At 39.6% G+C, this 20275-nt stretch overlaps 1 protein-coding gene across 11 annotated transcripts in view; it reads left to right on the top strand.

Annotated features, from left to right (window-relative positions):
- The window catches only part of NEBL (nebulette), a 343159-nt gene that overhangs the window by 311173 nt on the left and 11711 nt on the right, over positions 1-20275 (top strand). For 8 of the 11 annotated variants that reach the window (XM_077896878.1, XM_077896873.1, XM_077896875.1 and 5 more), the window contains 2 exons: positions 987-1079; positions 2390-2539. The exons of 2 other annotated variants lie outside the window; for them this stretch is intronic. In XM_077896878.1, coding sequence (XP_077753004.1) covers positions 987-1079; positions 2390-2539 — 243 coding nt within the window. Of the gene's footprint in view, positions 1-913; positions 1080-2389; positions 2540-20275 lie in introns of those variants that run through there. One more of the 11 variants, XM_077896877.1, reaches the window with a different exon arrangement.

The raw sequence follows: 20275 nt of genomic DNA on the forward strand, positions 1-20275 counted from the left end.
TGAAACGAGGATAGTAATAGTACCTACTATAAAGTGGCACAAAGCACAAGTGAGTTCATGTTGTGATGGACAGTAGTGCCCGGCACCCGGTGAGCTCTGCATACAACTAATCTACTAATTATAGACATGCCAGAGCTCCACTTCCAGTTCATTAATTCATTGTTTTTACTCAAACTCCATTTCTGTCCATAGCTAGACTTTTCATTCTCCTCTTGTGAATACAGCACCATGCCAATCATTTTTAGGACCTGAGCACCGTTAGCTGGAGACACGGGTAAACCTGCAAGTTTTCATACTTGGATTTTGCCTCCAACTAAAGCAGGGATGTGAATTTGTTTGCTTGGTCTGATCGCTAAGTATCCTAGTGAACTCCTCTCTGGTCCCTTTTGAGTGCAGGAAACTGCTCTTTGCTTGGCTTTCCATTCCTCACCGTTCTTGCTCAGTGCCGTGCTTTATTGCACTTTTCCAGTAAACTTGTCTTGTGTAGGTTAGCTTGCACTCATGGGCTCCCAATGAAAGTTAGGCTTGCCACCTATCTACATTTCAAACACTTGTTTTGGGGAGAGAAGTTTTTGTTCTTTGTTTCCTCAGGCGAAGCCCTCTAGGTCACTTCCTATGATTTACTCACGTGTCTTTGATCAGGAATTTAAAGCAAACATGTCACCTCTTTCAGCCTGTGGCGAGCACATGTTTTGGGGCTTTGGAGATGCAGGGAGTTGCCTGGTGTGTTGGGTGATGAGTCACAGGCTCTAGATGCAAGGTCAATGAAGAATAAACCAGGTAGTTTAAGTTTGCTCACAAAGTTTTCTTACCAAATCCTCATGAATGTGACTGTCCCTTGTTCTCCTCTGAAGTCTGCAGTGGGATGGGTTTACTTATTACGTGTTTGCTTATTACATGCATCTTTTTCCAGACTTGCACTTGACCTTGATGCTGACTTTTTAAAATTCATTCTTGATTTGTTGATTTCTTCCTTCTGGTAAAAGACCTCAAAGTTTGGCGTACAGACCCTGGTTCTGTCTTCGACCTTGATCCCCTGGAAGACAATATTCAGTCTAGAAGTCTCCATATGCTCTCTGGTACTGCTTACATTTTGAGTTACTCTTCATTTACATGGTTTTGTCCTGAAAGTGAAGCTAGTCTGAACGGTAGAGGCTCATGGTACCAAGTGTATAATGTAAATTTTGAAGTTGAAGATTTGAAAACAACAACAACAACAACAACAAAACCCCAATAACAAAAAAAGGCTATGTTAAAGCAACATAGCTTTAAAATACTATTAATCGCTTATGAAAACAAACCTTGCAAAAGGGCTTTTTAATATATCCTAGATTTGTTTGTTCTAGATTCACTTAGAAAGGTGTCCAGAGCTTTCTGATGTCTGCTTTGCATTAATAAATGTGACTTTATAGGTTTTCTGGGCTTTCAAATGCAGTTATTTGGACTGCACTAAAATGCTGAGACATTAAGAAGATTTGTTTCATGGAAAACACTGTTCCAACATTTTAAAGGTAGAAGTTAAGAATTACATATAAAACAGTGGGGAGGTTTTTTATATAGCATCATGAGCCTGTTAAAATAAGATAGACTTTTAGGCACCCGTAAAATTTATCTCTGAGTGTTTGTATAATGCAAAATTTATAGTGTATAGAGCAAGGTTATTTGACTTTTAATTTAGACCACATGTTTCTAATTAAAAGCAAAACCTGAATGGTTTGGGTATTTGGGTACAGTGATAGCATGGTTTGACATTTCAGACTTTCAGATAGTGTTTAACAAACTGAAGCTTTGACGGTTATGCAATTATTTTAAACAATATAAATAGATGTATCATATCCTTTGGGTCTGACTCTAGCCCCTGATTTATACTCTACATTTAATTACTGACATTAATGAAATCGAAAGCCCAAGGCAAAGTAGGGACTGTAATACTTTTGTAGTCAGTTTGATCCACATAATCAGCCAAGTTGTCATTAAATTTTCTGAAGACAAAGAAAAGGCGGCAAATGGCTGTATGCTTGGGGATTCTGGAAAACAATTATGTCTAACCAGAAGTTATGTTTAATAAAAATATTTTAGTTTGCCGGTGTTTTCTTAGTTCTTTCTTGTCAATTTCCCATCCCCTATTTCTCCTTTAAAATCTAGACTTGAAATGAGAATAAATGATCGTTCAACATTTATATAGTTGATTCAATGTATGCTGAAGTTTGGTAGTAGGCGACTAGAACTTATAATAGTTGAGCTTTGGGATTTTTATTTAGTAAGAAACTGTTTTTCTTCCTTGTTAAACTTTTAAGCAATTTTTCTTTCTGTCTTCCTTTTTTTTTTTTTTTTTTTTTGTTCTTCAAGTCACTTAATCACAAATCTGAATATTTTCCCTCCAATATAGAAAAGGCGAGTCACTATAGGAGACACCGTTCTCGATCTCACTCAAGCAGTACTTTTGGTACAGGTCTGGGAGATGACAAATCAGAAATATCTGAGATGTACCCTAGCTTTTCATGCTGCAGTGAGGTAACCAGACCGTCGGATGAAGGAGGTAGTGAACATTAACCAGTCTCCAAGAACAATAATTCATTTTTGTAAATGTGTCATAAGTGCATCTAACATTCTTCACCTTTGCACAAACATATAACCTGGGTGTATTTGGAAATTTTAAGTTATGTTTAGAAAGTTGAGTTCTTTTCTTTTAAACTACTAATTTGCATTCCTGCATGCTTGTTTTTTCTGTCTTATTTCACTGTTTTCACCGCCAGTGGCTCTTTAATGACAAAAGGGTCTTGGGATCTCAGCTACGTTAGTGTGTTTCACAGTTGCTTGTGATGGACACAGCCAGAGTGGACATTCGAGTTCTGTGGAGTTTGTGTCTGATTTCCATTAAGGAAAACCAATCTTAGAGTTATATTTAAGTGGATTAGAGGGGTTGCTCTGAATTTGTGTGCATTTCAATATTGATATACCTTTGCAGAAAGGTATATGCCTAAAAGAAATTGGATGTAATACTTGATAATATAGACTTTAAAAAATATGGAAAATACTGTTGCTTGTTAATAATCTTCCCTATATTTTATGTAGTCATCCTTTCTTCTGTTTCTGCATCTACGCTGGTGGATGAGGTCTAGACCTTCTAGTTGAAATTGTTTTGGATGTTAAATGACTCTTACTGCTAAAGATGTTATTACATTTTAAGACTACCGATGCGGCTGCATTTTAGTGCCATGGGCAGTGGGGTGAGGGGCCGGAAGCTCAAAGAACTGATAGAGTCCTGAATTTGCTTTTCAACCACAGAGGTCATATTGCTGAAATAAATCCCTAAGGCAGGAAATTTTGTTGTTGAGCAACCTAACAAGGGGGGTGGGGTTGGGGTGGCTGGGGAGAAAGTAAAGTGATTGAAGACCAGATGACACCACGAAAGCTCTCGCATTTGTGTGATTGTTTTTTTCATTTGTTTGAATGAAGCACTTATGAGGTTAAAATCAGGTTACATTCTGTATATCTTAAATTATACATTTAGGCTGGCCTTTGCTTCGTAGAAAGGTTTTTGTTTTTATTCTTTTACATTTCAGCTTTACTGAGGTACAATTGACATATAAAAACGTAAGCTAAAAAAAAAAACAAAAAAAAAACGTAAGCTATCTGAAGTGTTTGTAGAGATGATCTGATATAGGGGTAGTTGTGAAGGGACTCCCCCCATCTAGTTAATTAGCACATCCATCACCTCACATAGTTATCTTTTATTTGCATGTGAGAGAACATTAAAGTTCTACTCTACTAGCAAATTTCAACTAGGCAATACAGTGCTATCAACCATTGTCACCATGTTGTACCTTAGATCTTCAGAGCTTATTGATCTTTTTTTTTTTTTTTGTTAAAGATTTTATTTGATAGAGCATGAGAGAAAGAGAGAGCGAGAGAGAGCGCACGAGAGAGAGCGTGGGAGCACAAGTAGGCAAAAGGAGAGGGAGAGGGAGAAGCTGACTTTGTGTTGAGCAGGGAGCCCAATGCAGGGCTCCATCCCAGGACCCGGGGATCATGACCTGAGCGGAAGGCAGACACTTAATTGACTGAGCCACACAGGTGCCCCAGAGCTTATTCATCTTATAGCTCAGTTTGTACTGCTTTCTAACCTCCCACCCTCCTCCACCCAGCCCCTGCCAGCCACTTTTCTATTGTTTCTATGAGTTTACTTTTTTTTTCTTTTTAAGATCCCACCTTACTAGAAAGTTTTTAAAGATCTCCTTTCTCTGTGATTCTAATGAAGTATTTGTCAATGAGTTTTGCTCACTTGTAGACAGGATAGACATGGACAATCTCCCCTTCCTGTGTCTGATCCTCTAACAAAGGGTTCGGTGGTGTCTTGAATTTTTTGATTTTGGATTTGGGGTTATTGATTTCTCCCTTCAGCGTCCTCTGTGGTCCTGGAGGTACAGAAGAATGTCAGTGCTTGATGAGATGAACAAAACCCAAAGCAAATACAAGACTACATTTCAATCCATCTTCATCAACTTTACTCAGTCCAGCATTTTGGATTTGACGCAGTGTACATTAGAGACTTTGCTTCAGCAATGACCCTTCTACTTTGTGTCTGTACACCCAACACAGCATTCATTCACTTACTCACCAAATGTTAATTGAGTGTTCTTTGTACACCAGCCAAGAGCCGGGATCTGACAATGCATAGAGCAGTGAGCGAAAGAGATGTACATCTGCTCTAAAGGGCTGAGTTTGGTGGGGGACACTGACATTAAACAGATACTGACCCAACTAATATATAATTAAGAACAGAGTACGTGCTATGACGGGAGAGCATGAGGGCTACAAGATATGTATAACAGAGGAACTCCATCTGGCCTTGATGTCAGAGAAGCCTTCCCAGGGAAGGAAGATTTGAGCTGAAATGCCAATGCTAAAAGATGTTAATTAGGCCAAGGAGGCTTTGGGAGAAGAATATCTCTGTTCTAGAGCAGTGAGATAGTGTGTCAGTGGCAATCTGAGTTCAGAGGGAAGGCTACACAGGAGACTGCTGTGGGAGGCATTGATGAGGTCCGGGATGAACCTGCGTAGAAGAGAAGGAGAATCCAGACCCCCTCCCCCAGATGTGTCTAGTTCCCCTGCACCTGCCCACTGTCTCCATTCTCCATGGCCAGGACTGCACTGAGAAAACCCATTGTGTCAGTTTCTTTCTTCCTTCTCTTCCCAAGCCACTACTTCATTTTTCTAATTATTTCTAACAAAAGGACATTATGCTATGCCAAACTGAATGAAAAAACATCTCCATTGAAAGATGGTATACATAAATATTCTTACATTATGCCAGAACATGAGTAAGGATAACACATAGTTGGGAAGGAATAATTACATTTTTTTAGACTCCATGGAAGGTGGCAGGGTGGGGGTGAGAAGATTTCTGGCAGGAAGGGGTGTCTCAGTAGCTTAAATAATGTCTTATAAAATGCCTTTAAAAATGCCTTGTCATAGGGCACCTGAGTGGCTCAGTCGGTTTCTGCCTTTGGCTCAGGTCATAATCCTGGCGTCCTGGGATGGAGCCTCATGTCAGGCTCCCTGCTAGATGGGGAGTCTGCTTCTCTCTCCCTTAGCTCTGGTGCCCTATCTTTCCTCTCCCCACCCCTCTCAAATAAATAAATAAATACATAAAACCTTTAAAAAAATGCCTTGCCATCTTCAGCCCCCTGTTATAGGGCCAAGATGCTCTGCTTTTAGTGACATTCCCTATTTTGGAAAATAGATATAAAGCAAAAGTAAAGATATGTCAGTAGGTGATATAATGTACATCGAAGAGGTGGTGTACTCACAGGATATCTGCATTGATTTGAAAACATTTTGGAATATATGGTAATATGCTCCTAATTCTATTTATTTTAAGGGAAGCAAGGTACATTCTATCATTTGGCACCTTATGTCTGCATTCAGATGACGAGTGACATACCAAACCTAATATGTGCAAAACAATATATGCACCCCCCTCCAAAACAAACCATTCTTTCTTAGGTTCCCAGTTTGCTAAGTGGCACCTGGCAGCTGTCCAGGGGGTGAGGTCCAATTCTGTGGGGTTATCCTCAGCTCCTGTCCTCCACTCACACCCACCTCTAGCCCATTAGCAAATCTTGTTAGCTCTACCAGGAAAAATGTATCCAGAATCCGACCGCTTGGTTGTCCCTCTGCCCTGGGTCATCACAGTAGCCTCCAGTAGAAGTAGGACTGGTTTCCTGCTTCTGCTCTTGCCACCCCACACTGCCGACCCTCTGCCCTGCTCTACTCTTCACCTGGCAGCCAGAAGCATCTTTCTGAAACATGAGTTGGATCATGGCATTCTTATGCTACCATTTTATTCTGAATATAACCCAAATTCTCACCATTGCCTACCAAGCCCTCAACTGCTCTGGGCCTTGGCTGCTACCCGAAGCTCATTTCCTCCCATTCTTTGTCCAGATTCCCTGCTTTACTCAGACCTTCCAAGCAAGCTCCCCCTATGGGCCTTTGTACTTCACTGCCTCCCAACCGAGAACATTCCTTCTCATCCCTGTATTTGCTTTTGCCTAGTCCCACTTTTCTTAATGATTCTGCTCAGGTATCATTTTATCAGAGACCCTCTCGAATGACCAGAGATAAAGGAGCACCCTTTCTTTCCTTTACTGTCTGATCCTTTACCCTCCTTTTTTTCCCTCCATTAGCATTTGACATCACCTGAGATACTATACATCTATTTGTTTATTTGTTCGTCTATCGCTGCCTCGCTGGAATAGAAGCCCTACAAGAGCAGAGATATTGGCTCTTTTATTCACCACTCTATCTCCAACCCTTAGAATAAATGCTCCAGCAAATATTTGGTGAATGCACGAAATGGCCAAATGAATATTTTTTTCTGCTCATTTTTAAAAAATTGAAGTATGATTGACATATAACATGGTATGAGTTTCAGATGTACAACAAACTAATATCTTAAAAACTAGAGCTGCATATATAAAAATGTATAGTATAATTATTTTTTTTAAATGAAAGTCTGTTGTGGAAGGTTTTCATGGAAATTCTTCCATTTTTGTTTTGATGGTGTTTCGATATGTTTCAGGGACATTAAAGCATAGCTGAAAAAAAAAAAAAAAAAAGAAAAGACCTAAAATGAAAACATTCTCAGTGTTTTTGCTTTGTTTTGTTTTCCTGACGGAGAAGTTAGGAGTAGTATCCATGACTTCCCGGTGCTTTGAAATTTAGGGTCCCCTTTGAAATGTGTACTATGCTGGGCCCTGGTAAGGAGGTGCTGATTGACTCCATAGAAGGAAGAAACTTTTATGGTCTTGATGACTATTTGATGAAAACCTTTAGTGTCTTTAGTAAATCATATGTATTAGTTTAAATACCATTCTAGAAATTGAAAAGAATTCTAAATCCTGGTTAGTGGTAAGATGAAGAAAAAAAGAGAATGTAAGTATTTAAAAATGCCATTTTTTTCCTTCAGATTTTGTTGATTGTTTTTTAAAGATCTAGATTAGGATTTTATATGATGAAATGTGCTAAGTCCCAGAGAGACGCCCTTTAGTATTGGGTTATCTCCCTGCTGTCTAGGGGGTGTGTGTGGCCAAGCTGCACGGCAGTTGACACAGTGTTGTGCCACAGGACAAGACTTTGGACTTCACCCTAGCTCTCTCTCACATGGTATGCATTCTCTGGAGGTCATCTAATATTACTAGGCAAAGTGTCCTTATCTGTAACAAGAAGGATCTAGAACAAAAAGCTTTCTAAGATATTTTACATTTCCTAAGCTAAGTGCTATAAAGGTAAATAAACTCCCCCCCCCCCTCCTTCTCTAGGTATGAGACTCTGTTTCTACTCTAAATGTGATCTGATCCATTCTACTTTGTGAATTAAGTGGCTGGACAGTTAGGAGAGTCATAATTTTGGAGTCCTTCTTATGAGTCAGGGGAAATTCTGATTCTTGGGACAAAGGGTTAAACAATTGGCTGTTTCCTTGAGGTAAAAGTATCCTGTTTTCATCATTCACATTTGGTTTTCATGAGCATTAGCATAGAGGCCCTCTCCTTTCAGTTTTTTTATCATTGTTTTCGTTATGTGTTTCTCAGGATATTTTCCCATCTTGCTTTGATTGCTGAATATTTTCGTTTTCTTATGTGATTATTTTGGGCTTTCTTACTTTTCATTCTACTTTCCTAGGTATTAAGTTACCAAAGGATTTTCATTTTACATCTCTACTGTGTTACTTTGATTCAATAAAGGAGGCTTTTATTTAAACTTGATCTAATTTTGTTTTGATTCTTGAATAGTATTATTTGAAATTATCTTTATTGCCTTTTGGTATCAGATTAGGTTAACTTCTTTTCATTTGACACACAGTTCCTTGAGTGGCAATACTCCTTATGGTTTCTGCTTATTTCACTGTGAGGTTTTCTTTGATCTTTGTGTTTTGTCTTCAGTTCACTTAGCTGCAACATCTCTTTGCTTTCTGATATGACTTTGTATTTCTTTGGTTTCCCCTAACTCACAGTAGCCTGTGTCTCTAGTATTTCTGTGTGTTTGCAATCTTGCCCAGCATTTACTCTTCTTAATGTGAACTTGCATTCCATTCGGCTTCAGGTATTTTGTGTTTCTGCATCCTTCTGGAGCATAGGAGGGTTTGAGAGTGTAATGGGGAAGGAAAAGCAGATGCACTTTTAAAAAATAGACACTTTAGGTTTTCCAACGTTTTGAACGTTTCCATTTTGTTGTGAAAGAATCATACTGGAATGACCTAGTCCTGCCTTAACTGGTGGAAAACAAGCTTCTGAATTCTGTGACAGCCCAAGCAGGACCTATGCTGATAGCATTGCAGCTCCTGTCCTTTAGAAATGTCATTTTTTCCCTCCAAATTTTGTTGATTTTTTTTAAAGATTTAAATTAGGATTTTAATTTTTTTTTATTTATTATTTATGATAGTCACAGAGAGAGAGAGAGAGAGAGAGAGAGAGAGGCAGAGACACAGGCAGAGGGAGAAGCAGGCTCCATGCACCGGGAGCCCGACGTGGGATTCGATCCCGGGACTCCAGGATCGCGCCCTGGGCCAAAGGCAGGCGCCAAACCACTGTGCCAACCAGGGATCCCTAGATTAGGATTTTATATGGAGAAATGTGCTAAATCCCAGAGAGAGGCCATTTACTATTGGGTTATTTCCCTGCTGTTGAGGGTTAGGTTGCAAGAGATGCTTCAGAACTCTCAGTAGATTGTCTTTAGGTGTACCAAGAGGGCAGTGCACCAGTTAGGGAGCCAATTGCCCTAAACCTATGGGTGTTTTATTTTTTATTTTTAAAAAGATTTTATTTATTTATTCATGAGAGAGAGAGAGAGAGAGAGAGAGAGAGAGACAGAGACACAGGCAGAGGGAGAAGCAGGCTCCATGCCAGGAGCCTGATGTGGGACTCGATCCTGGGACTCCAGGATCACACCTGGGCTGAAGGCAGGTGCTAAACTGCTGAGCCACCCAGGCCTCCCGCTATGGGTGTTTTAAAGGCACCCACGACTCCATCCATTCATTCAAAACCTAAGGGTGCTTTAAAGGGAGCTGTAACTCCATCTGTTCATTCACCAAACATTCATCTCCTATATGTGCAAGATGCTAGAAATAAAGAAAATAAAGATATAGTTATTGTCCTTGAAGAACTCATACTCTGGTGTGAGAGGCAGATGAATGAACCCATTGCACTCAAGGAGGCTTTGTGATGGAGTGACACCCAGAGTTAGAATCAGCCAGGTGGGGAAATGGGAAAGGAGAGTTTTTGGCAGAAAAGTAGCATATGAGAGAACAGAGCACATTGGAAACTTGGTGTCCTCTGGCACATCTTCAGCACAGGGGCCGCGTGTCCCAGAGATGGGCTAAAGACCAGACCCAAGTGTGGGGAGAGCCGAGCCGTGGTCACTTCAGCCACAGGGTAAAACTGAGTATCATTTCTGGGCTCTCTGCTTGGGCTCTGTCCTGCAGGAGATTTAGAGGCTAGGTAGAGGGCCAATTCCCCAGACTGGGAGGTAATTGAGTCTCTGACTTGGAAGTTTAATCCACTCTGGGAGCTTGTCTAAGGATCTAGCCTGCATTGGATGATTTACATTCTGCCAAGAGAACTGATGCCATGGGCATCACTTCTGCACAGTCCTGTAGAGGGGTTCATGCTGTAGAGACAGCATTGTGGATTTTTATTTCAAACATCACAATGTCTCTTATTGTTGACATTCATCACTGATGTAGAAGAGCAGAAACACCAAAATCATAGCACCTTCCTACTCTCATGACTTCCAGACTCCAGGCGGAATAGCCCACCGCTGGATGTTTAATAGGCATCTCAAATCTCACGTTTGGAACCAGTGTCTTTTTTCCTGTCTTCCCAAACAAACATCTGTTCTTGTCTTTGTTCATTATCTCAGTTGGTGACACAATCATTCAGAACAAACGCCAACAAAACCGGTGACATCCTTATCACCTTTTTTCCTCTCATACCTCACTTTCAATTCATCAGTAAGCCTGTTGGCCCCATTCACTGCAGATCTGTCCTAAGTCCAGCCACTCCTCACCAGTTCCAGTGAACCTTGAGAAAATCCCATCCCATCTCTTTGAGATCTCAGAAATGGGCTCCTGGTCTTTGTCATCCCACTCTTGCCCCCTTCATCTGGCCTCTGACAAGCTGTCAGTGATCCTTTAAAAACTTGCTTCAGATCTCATTACTTGCTTACTCAGAATTCTCTAATGGTTCCACTCACATTTTGATTAAAAACCAAGATCCACGGACTACAGGTGTTACATGGTCTGGTGCTTGGGCATATCTCCAGTTTTATCTTCTATCAGACTGTCTGCTGCAGCCACATGGACCTCCAGGCTGTTTTAGCACATTAGGTATTCTCTTACCGTGGGCTCCTTGCAATCACGGATCCCTTTGCCTGGAATACTCCCCAGTGCTTTGTGTGGCTTGCCTCTCCTTCTTCAGGTCTCTGATTAAATCTCAACTAATCAGAAATGCTTTCCTTGACCACTCTACCTAGAAAGCTCCAGCCCACATATACCCATAACTCTCTATCTCCTTATCCTGCCTATTTTCCTCTATAACTCTTTTTAAAGCTTTATTGAAGTATAGTTGATATGCAAAATTTGTACTAGTTAATGTCTAAGTTTTGATGAGTTTGGATATATGTATATACCCATGATACCATCACTACAAGCAAGGTACAAAACATATCCACCACCTTTAAAACTTTCCTTGTGTGTGTGTGTGTGTGTGTGTGTGTGTGTGTGTGATAAGAACACTTACCATGAGAGCTATTCTCTTAACATATTTTACAGTACATAGTACTGCATTGTTATCTATAGGTACTATGTTGTATAGCAGATCTCTTAGAACTCATTCATTTTGCATAATTGAAGCTTTATATCCACTGAGCAACAATTTCCCATTTTCTTCTCCTGTCCTTGGCAACTGCCATTCTGTTCTCTGCTCTGTGAATCTGACTATTTGAGACACCTCGTATTAGTAGAATCATGCAGTATTTGTCCTTCTATCATTGGCTTATTTTACTTAGTCCTCTAAGTTCATCCATGTTGTCACAAATGCTCCACAAAGAAATGGTGAATGGAAGGAGACAAAGTGCAAGAACAAGTCATCACATTCCTAGACGTAGTGAAGACCACAGAATGTGCCCTCAGTTCCAAGGGATGACAGCCATCATTAAAATTTCAATTTGCCATTAAATTGAGAACAGAAATATCAAATGCAGGCACAATAATAAACTATTAATATATTTTGAAAGTGATGGATATGCATTCAACCAGCAGTTTTGAAATCTTTAATATGAACAGTGTTCATAGAATCACAATTCTTTGCTTAGTAATCCTTTGCATTATTTTTTCTGTTGATTCTCTTTGCCCATTGAGGATTTATGTTTGAAAGTGATGGATATGCATCCGACAGCAGTGTTTTGAAATCTTTAATATGAATAGTGTCCATAGAATCACAATTCTTTGCTTAGTAATCCTTTGCATTATTTTTTCTGTTAATTCTCTTTGCCCGTGGAGGATTTATGTTTTATGATTTACAGATGGCATTCTGATCCAAATTCAGCATTACTGGTTTTAATGGTGAGCATAGTTTTAAAATTAGATAATCGGGACAACCAACAAGAAAATACATTCCTGATTTTGAACTCTTCACCTTCATTTAATATAAATGTGCCGGTATTTCTATTGGAGTCACTACTTCTGTTTTCTGGTTACTGATTGGCAACCGCAACCCTCTGAAAAACATTGAGCTCCTTACAGGCCAACTTCTGCAAAGAAAATACCTACAACAAGAAACTTTCAGTTGTATTATTTTCCTGCTGTATTCGAGTGTTGTTTCCAATCTGAATTTGAGAATGTACAATACTCATCAAAAAATGATGTTTTAGTGCCTGCTCTTAAGTGTAGGAAGATTTAAAGAATTGATGTTGAGATAATTCTGTGATAAATTTCCCAGATAAATTTCTGTGACGAAACTAGACTATAGGAAAATAAACGAGTTCTTTATAATGTAAAATTTTATTGTTGGGGATTACATGATCATCTTTGGCCATCTAGCTAGTACTCTTCACCTGTTAAAAAAAGCACACACTGTTAGAAACCTTTAGTTAGTTCTGTTGCACTCCCAAGGGAAAGGTTCAGGATTCTGATTGAACTTGAAGTCCTTAGAGAAACTCATATTCCTGATATCATTAGACTGAGAAAGAAAGAAACGTCGCAAGTTTCCTTTTCTGAGTGTGAAGTTGGGAAAAGGATCAAATACTAATGACTAGCATTTGTTCCAAGATGCACATGTGTCTTTCATTGATATGCCAAAATTAAATCAAAGGGTTCCATATGTGTATGAAGGAGAAACATCTGACACTTCGAGTAGCAAACAATAAAACATTAAAAATATATTTCCTGCGAAGCAGAGTTGATTGGGGGAAAAGAGAAGATTTGATCAGTGGGAAGGAGATAGATGTGGCATATGCGTCAAGGGGGAAAACTTTGGAAGAGCTTTGTAAGGTAAAGTAATGCACATGGAGAGGGAGAGAGTAGATTTTCCATCTTGTTGAACATTAGTAATGAAAATGGAAACAGTCAGTTTTGGTATTTATGGATCAGATTTTATGTCCAAATTGGATAATAGACCAAGTATACATACATATTTACGTGTCTGTCTTAGATATAAAACATCATAATGTTACCTTTGTAGTCATGAATTTCCTTGCTCTCCCCGACTTCCTATTTCATCCAGGTGCCCCACATCCTCCTGCCCCAAGCCTCAGGCTAGTAGGTCATGGGGATTGGATCCTGATTTTTATAGGAACTACTTAAAATTTCCACAGGCTGATGCAGCTGGGAGATGTATTGAGTTTCTGCATTTTGTTTGGTCATTATCTTCTGTTTCCGGAGCTCTTTGTTGTGTGATTCTCCTCTTGTGGCCAGATCTTGTGCCCCAGTTCCCTAGGGCCTAATCTTGTTCCAAACATATTTCTGATCCGCCCATGCCACATTTTTTTCAGACATTCTGGTTTTTGATCTTTATCGTAAGATTTCCCCGATGCATGTGTATTGAACTGATTTACTAGTCTGTCAGACTCTTACCTAGATCCTGTCTACGAGTCTTTAACCAATGACCTGTTGTTCATCTCCCTACCTGACTGTGACTCTTACACCTGCCTGTTTCTTCAGCCCCAGCCTCTCATCTTAAACTGAAGCTTGGGCTCTGGAAGACCCAGAGAATCCTTTATAGTCCTTTCCCCACATTTTTCCTATCTTCAAATCATGTCAGGGACACATTGCTTCAGTTTCATATATGTCTGGTGGTTGAAAAAAAAGTATACTCGCTCATTCAGAAGTGTTACCATTATTGAGATGTGTCTGTATATGATATTTACTGTGGCTTGTTGCTAAAGTCATCTAATGTAAAACCGTATTTGAAAACTACTTGTGGATTGGTGGTATTTCCTAAGAGCCAATATTTGAATTGATTAGTGCAGAAATAAACCAAACACATAATCTGTTTTTTAACTCTTTAAAAATGTTAGGAAAAAATGTTATGTATATTTATCCAATAAGTATTTCTAAAATATCCTCTATGATAGTATAATGAGTCTTTCATTGTACTTGAATAATGTATCTTTCTGCATGAGATTGACTTACACAATATTGGTGGGAATGTTCACTGAGGAAAATTGGGATTTGCTATGAACTAACTTTTAAGTCATGGCATAATTTGTGTCCAAAAGCTAGATTCAGTGCTATGGTTTATCTAAGTGGAAACAGCATCCTCATGCCCCTGTTCCCCTTAGGTTCTTTATTGCTTTCATCTTATCAAAGAACTGCCTCACATTACATATTTCTTGTCAAAAAATGACACACACACACACATACACATCTCCAAACTGTGCATTCCTTTATTTTCATTTTTTTAAAAAAGATTTTATTTATTCATGAGACACAGAGAGAGAGGCAGAGACACAGGCAGAGGGAGAAGCAGGCTCCATGCAGGGAGCCCGACATGAGACTCGATCCCGGGTCTCCAGGATCATGCCCTGGGCCGAAGGCGGCGCTAAACCTCTGAGCCACGGGGGCTTCCCCCTTTATTTTCATTTTTTTGCTTTATTTTAGATATGGCATGCATGTGCATGGGTAGATACAGATATACACCTCATGGATTTTGTGCCATGAGAACATTATTAAAGACTCTGTAATTTGGGGAGAAAATTATTTCCTTTTTCTTCAGTGACAATCCTGCTTATATCTGTGGTTTTGTGTTACAGTTACAAGTTGAGGAGTTTATTCTGGATCAGATAGCTAAAAATGAGAAACAAATCTGAGAAAAATAATATACAAGTTGATATTTAAATCTCAGTGTAAGAGTAAACTAGCTAGATTATTCTGAGGCAAAATAGTAGATATTCTTAACTCTAAATCTCTCTAGTTCTGTTCAAACCACAGTATGTCTTGGTTCAGTTCTGCCAGAGAACATTCACGGACTTATTTTTTCTAGATGAAAACCAGTTAACTTTTTTTTTTTTTTTTTTTTTTTTTTTTTTTTTTTATTGGTGTTCAATTTACTAACATACAGAATAACCCCCAGTGCCCGTCACCCATTCACTCCCACCCCCCGCCCTCCTCCCCTTCTACCACCCCTAGTTCGTTTCCCAGAGTTAGCAGTCTCTATGTTCTGTCTCCCTTTCTGATATTTCCCACACATTTCTTCTCCCTTCCCTTATTTTCCCTTTCACTATTATTTATATTCCCCAAATGAATGAGAACATATAATGTTTGTCCTTCTCCGACTGACTTACTTCACTCAGCATAATACCCTCCAGTTCCATCCACGTTGAAGCAAATGGTGGGTATTTGTCATTTCTAATAGCTGAGTAATATTCCATTGTATACATAAACCACATCTTCTTTATCCATTCATCTTTCGTTGGACACCGAGGCTCCTTCCACAGTTTGGCTATCGTGGCCATTGCTGCTAGAAACATCGGGGTGCAGGTGTCCCAGCGTTTCATTGCATTTGTATCTTTGGGGTAAATCCCCAACAGTGCAATTGCTGGGTCGTAGGGCAGGTATATTTTTAACTGTTTGAGGAACCTCCACACAGTTTTCCACAGTGGCTGCACCAGTTCACATTCCCACCAACAGTGTAAGAGGGTTCCCTTTTCTCCACATCCTCTCCAACATTTGTTGTTTCCTGCCTTGTTAATTTTTCCCATTCTCACTGGTGTGAGGTGGTATCTCATTGTGGTTTTGATTTGTATTTCCCTGATGGCAAGTGATGCAGAGCATTTTCTCATGTGCATGTTGGCCATGTCTATGTCTTCTTCTGTGAGATTTCTGTTCATGTCTTTTGCCCATTTCATGATTGGATTGTTTGTTTCTTTGGTGTTGAGTTTAATAAGTTCTTTATAGATCTTGGAAACTAGCCCTTTATCTGATATGTCATTTGCAAATATCTTCTCCCATTCTGTAGGTTGTCTTTGAGTTTTGTTGACTGTATCCTTTGCTGTGCAAAAGCTTCTTATCTTGATGAAGTCCCAATAGTTCATTTTTGCTTTTGTTTCTTTTGCCTTCGTGGATGGATCTTGCAAGAAGTTACTATGGCCGAGTTCAAAAAGGGTGTTGCCTGTGTTCTTCTCTAGGATTTTGATGGAATCTTGTCTCACATTTAGATCTTTCATCCATTTTGAGTTTATCTTTGTGTATGGTGAAAGAGAGTGGTCTAGTTTCATTCTTCTGCATGTGGATGTCCAATTTTCCCAGCACCATTTATTGAAGAGACTGTCTTTCTTCCAATGGATAGTCTTTCCTCCTTTATCGAATATTAGTTGCCCATAAAGTTCAGGGTCCACTTCTGGATTCTCTATTCTGTTCCACTGATCTATGTGTCTGTTTTTGTGCCAGTACCACACTGTCTTGATGACCACAGCTTTGTAGTACAACCTGAAATCTGGCATTGTGATGCCCCCAGATATGGGAAAACCAGTTAACTTTGAAATCAAAACATACTGCTTCTCTGGGCTCGTAAGACTAAGTTTAACTGGCTGATAATTTAAAAAATAACAAATTTTGTCTTCTTTTTTTCAATATTTAGGAACAGCAGAGCCCCAAAACAGTATTTTAGGAATTCTTACTTGGGGCAACTAAGCCAAATATGTAAATGAAATGGTCAGTTTAATTTTATATATGCATAATTTAAAAAAGTACATAATGTAGACGTTTCCTTTTACAGTTAATAGGTAATTATGAATCTTTAAATTTCCAATTTATATTTGAATAAAGCAACATTATAAATCTATTATTTAAATTTAGAGAGGAAATGGTTAAACACTGTTCTGGACTTAATTATATTTGCAACTATATTCTTAGCATGTCTGTAGAGCTTGTCACTCTTCTGATGCTGACTTGGGGAAGTCACATTTTGCAAGCAGTGTCCTACAGAAGTATTTTGCAAATCATCAGGTGGCTTCATGATGAGGGTCTCCCTTGCTCAGTGGGAGAGTGGTTGACATCTTATTAGGAAATGTGGCTTGAACACGGTCTTGAAACTATTCATACAGGATAAGGTGACTGAGTGACAATTGCCCTGGGTAAAATAGGCTACTAGTGACAAAGAAAAGAAGAAACAAAGATCACACATACACACACACACAGTCCAGAGACTTATCAGATGCCAAAATGACCCTTAAAAGAAATGTGAAAGCCATTACTTCAGAAACAATGCTCTTCTCTATGATTTGAGCTGGCTTTTCCAAAAGTGAATGATTCTCTTCATTCTCAATAATTACAATTATTCTCATTGTAATTTCTTTCAGAGATGTCTTAGCACACCTCATCAGCCACAATTCACCTGAACTTCTTGTGGCATTTAGACCCCACAGAAGGGTACCACAGAGAAGTCAGTGAGAGCATGAGTCACCCCTGTGAGCAGAACAAAACTGATCCACACATCTCTCCATGCATTAAACCTCTTTTTCTCTGGCCTTTCCCTTCCTCTCACTCCCATTTGCCCGTCGCAGGTGCACGGTCAACTGCAGGTCTTCCAGCTTCACATTAAGCCCTCAGTGCTAGAAGCTACTCTGCACTCCAGACCACAGAGCCCTCTTTCACATTTCTGATTTCACAGTGTTTATTTGCAAATTGATCTTATGCTGTCTTGTCATTTCTTCCATATCATTTTGGTGTCATATAGTCAAGCATTTGGGTTCTAGAGTCAAACCGTTGGCATTTAAATACGAACTCCATGTGCCTCTGATATTCTGTACCAAGTTACTGAATCTCTGTAACCCTCAGATTTTCCATCTGTAAAATGGGCACTTTGCCATCTGTAAAGTGGTGACGATTTCACCAGCTGATGCATATGACATGCACACGCACAGGACTGGCACGTTGTAAGTAGGGGGACGAGCCATGCCGATTGGCCTGAGACCAAAGAGGTTCCTGGGGAGAACTTTCTCTGCTGCAACTGAGGGAGTCCTGAGCAAACCGAAGCAGTCTTCTTACTTGTAAGCATTTCATTTATTCAAATTTTATTATATGCATATTTTTATATTCCTTGGGAAGCAGAGCCCTATGATTACATCTTTCCCCCCATCAAGTTTCACAGGGAAACATACCCAGGTAATTAAAGATTTTCACATGTATTGAATTTTCCAAAAGGAGGTTTGTAATACCTTTGAGTGATAACACTTATCTAAGAATAGAAAATTAAAACAAAGATGGCACTGGAGTCTAGAAGGAAAAAATTGGTAGGGACCTAGCGTTGGCTTGAGGGATAATTTTTGAATCTGTAAAGACATTTATTTTGGCTGCATGCCCCACCTCCCTTCCCTCTGAGATGGTAACCTGGTCCTGTTCTGGTCAGCCCCCAGGAAGTGGGGTTGGCCTCCCCGGTTTGCCCTTCCTGGGGGTTCCTCCTGGTACCTCCCATACCATAAGTGCTGCATGTTAGCAGCTGAATTACTCTCCTGTCAGCTTCTTCTTGCTCAGATTTCCTCCCACAATCCCTGGTTGCTTCTTGAGGCTGGGCTTAAACCTTTACCTCCACAACTACAACAAGTCATGGGGGAGATAGGTGTTTTAGCCCATTCCTGCAGCTGTAACAATACCATAGACTGGATTGCTTACAAACAACAGAAATTTATTTCTCACAGTTCTGGAAGCTGGAAGCCGGAGATCAGGATGCCAGCACCATCTGGTGAGGGTCCTCTTCCCAGGTTGCAGAACGCTGTCTTGTGTCCCCACATGATGGAAAGAGACCTAGCTAGCTACCAGGAGAGCACTAATTCCATTCATAAAGCTCCACTCTCATGACCTAATCACCTCCCAAGGCCACACCTCCCAATACCATCAGCCTGGGGGTTTGGATTTCAGCATATGGATTTTAGAGGCGGGGAACACAAATATTCAGTCCATTTCAGGGGGAGAGAGGGAATTTGGGAATGACATATGCATAGGGTCACATGAACCTCTAAATTTGTGTTGGGTTGGGAAGATGGAAGCTGATGGTTGTAGCTCAGTGGTTCTTCACCGTGGAGGCCCATTTAAATCACTTGGAAGCCTTAACTAATAAGACACCAATGTTCAGTGCCTTCTGCTGCCACCCTGGAGATTCTGATTTAATTGATCTGGGGCACCTGGACATGACATGGTTTTAAAAGATCCCAGGCGAGTTCCATATGCAACCACAATGAAAACTCACTCACCAAGTAACTGACTCTCCCTCTGTCTCATTTCCCATTTCCTTCCCCTACATTCTGGCCCCTGCCAGAGCTGGAAATTTAACACATGAAGTAGTAATGATTGCTTTTATTTTTACATATGATTTCCAAAGTTTGAACCCTTGTTTTATATCGCAGTGATGATTATGCATGTCTCTAAAACTTGGTGGTTTCAACTCAACTGTAGATTATCTCATTTTTATGTTAAAGTCTGTTTATTCATAGTTTATTATGCAGCAAGCCAGTTTCTTAGGCACTTGTCTCTTCACAGCTTATAATTAAAAACCAACAAACTAAAACCTGGAGGCAATCTGGCTTGTTTCTGTCTGCTGCGGAGAAGGAGAATTTTCTGTAGTGCTCAGAATTCTATCAGATTAAAAAAAAATCATCTTGCTGCTAGATTCAGCATAAGTGTGGATTTAGCACTCACTTGGGGCTTGTGGAGAGAGAATAATGTGCCACGAGGACTTGAGGCTCTGAATTGGAACCCTTGGTGGCACCCCAAAATTTATTTGAACAAAAAAGGTCCACATCATGGACCTATTTTATGACCGATGAGTTCAACCACCTTGCTCATGGCCTAGATGAGATTAAGGGTTTAGCTTGTTATTTAATATTTACCTCAAAACCAGTGTCTCTTCATACTTTCTCAATTATAGTCATATCTTCATTCATTTTTAGCAATTCACCTGTGAGTGTCCAAATTGATATTTTTTTTGTCCTAAAAAAACAAAAAACAAAAGAACCCCACAACTCATTATGTTCTTTGACACACATTAGCTGATAAAACTGTAGTCAACTCTTAAGAAAATATGACAGTAATGTCATTGCATCGTATATTCTTTATTGGAAAGCTTCTGAAGGGTAATTTTTCCCTTGTCCTGATTTTTTTTTTTTAAAGTAAGCCTATGAGAGAAACTCCCAAATTATTTTCTCTGTATTACATTTATAGTAAGCCAATTGTTACAGACTGAATGCTTGTGTCCCTTTCAAATTCACATGTCAATTCCTA

This window comes from Canis aureus, chromosome 5 (assembly GCF_053574225.1).
Source record: "Canis aureus isolate CA01 chromosome 5, VMU_Caureus_v.1.0, whole genome shotgun sequence".
NCBI lineage: Eukaryota > Metazoa > Chordata > Mammalia > Carnivora > Canidae > Canis > Canis aureus.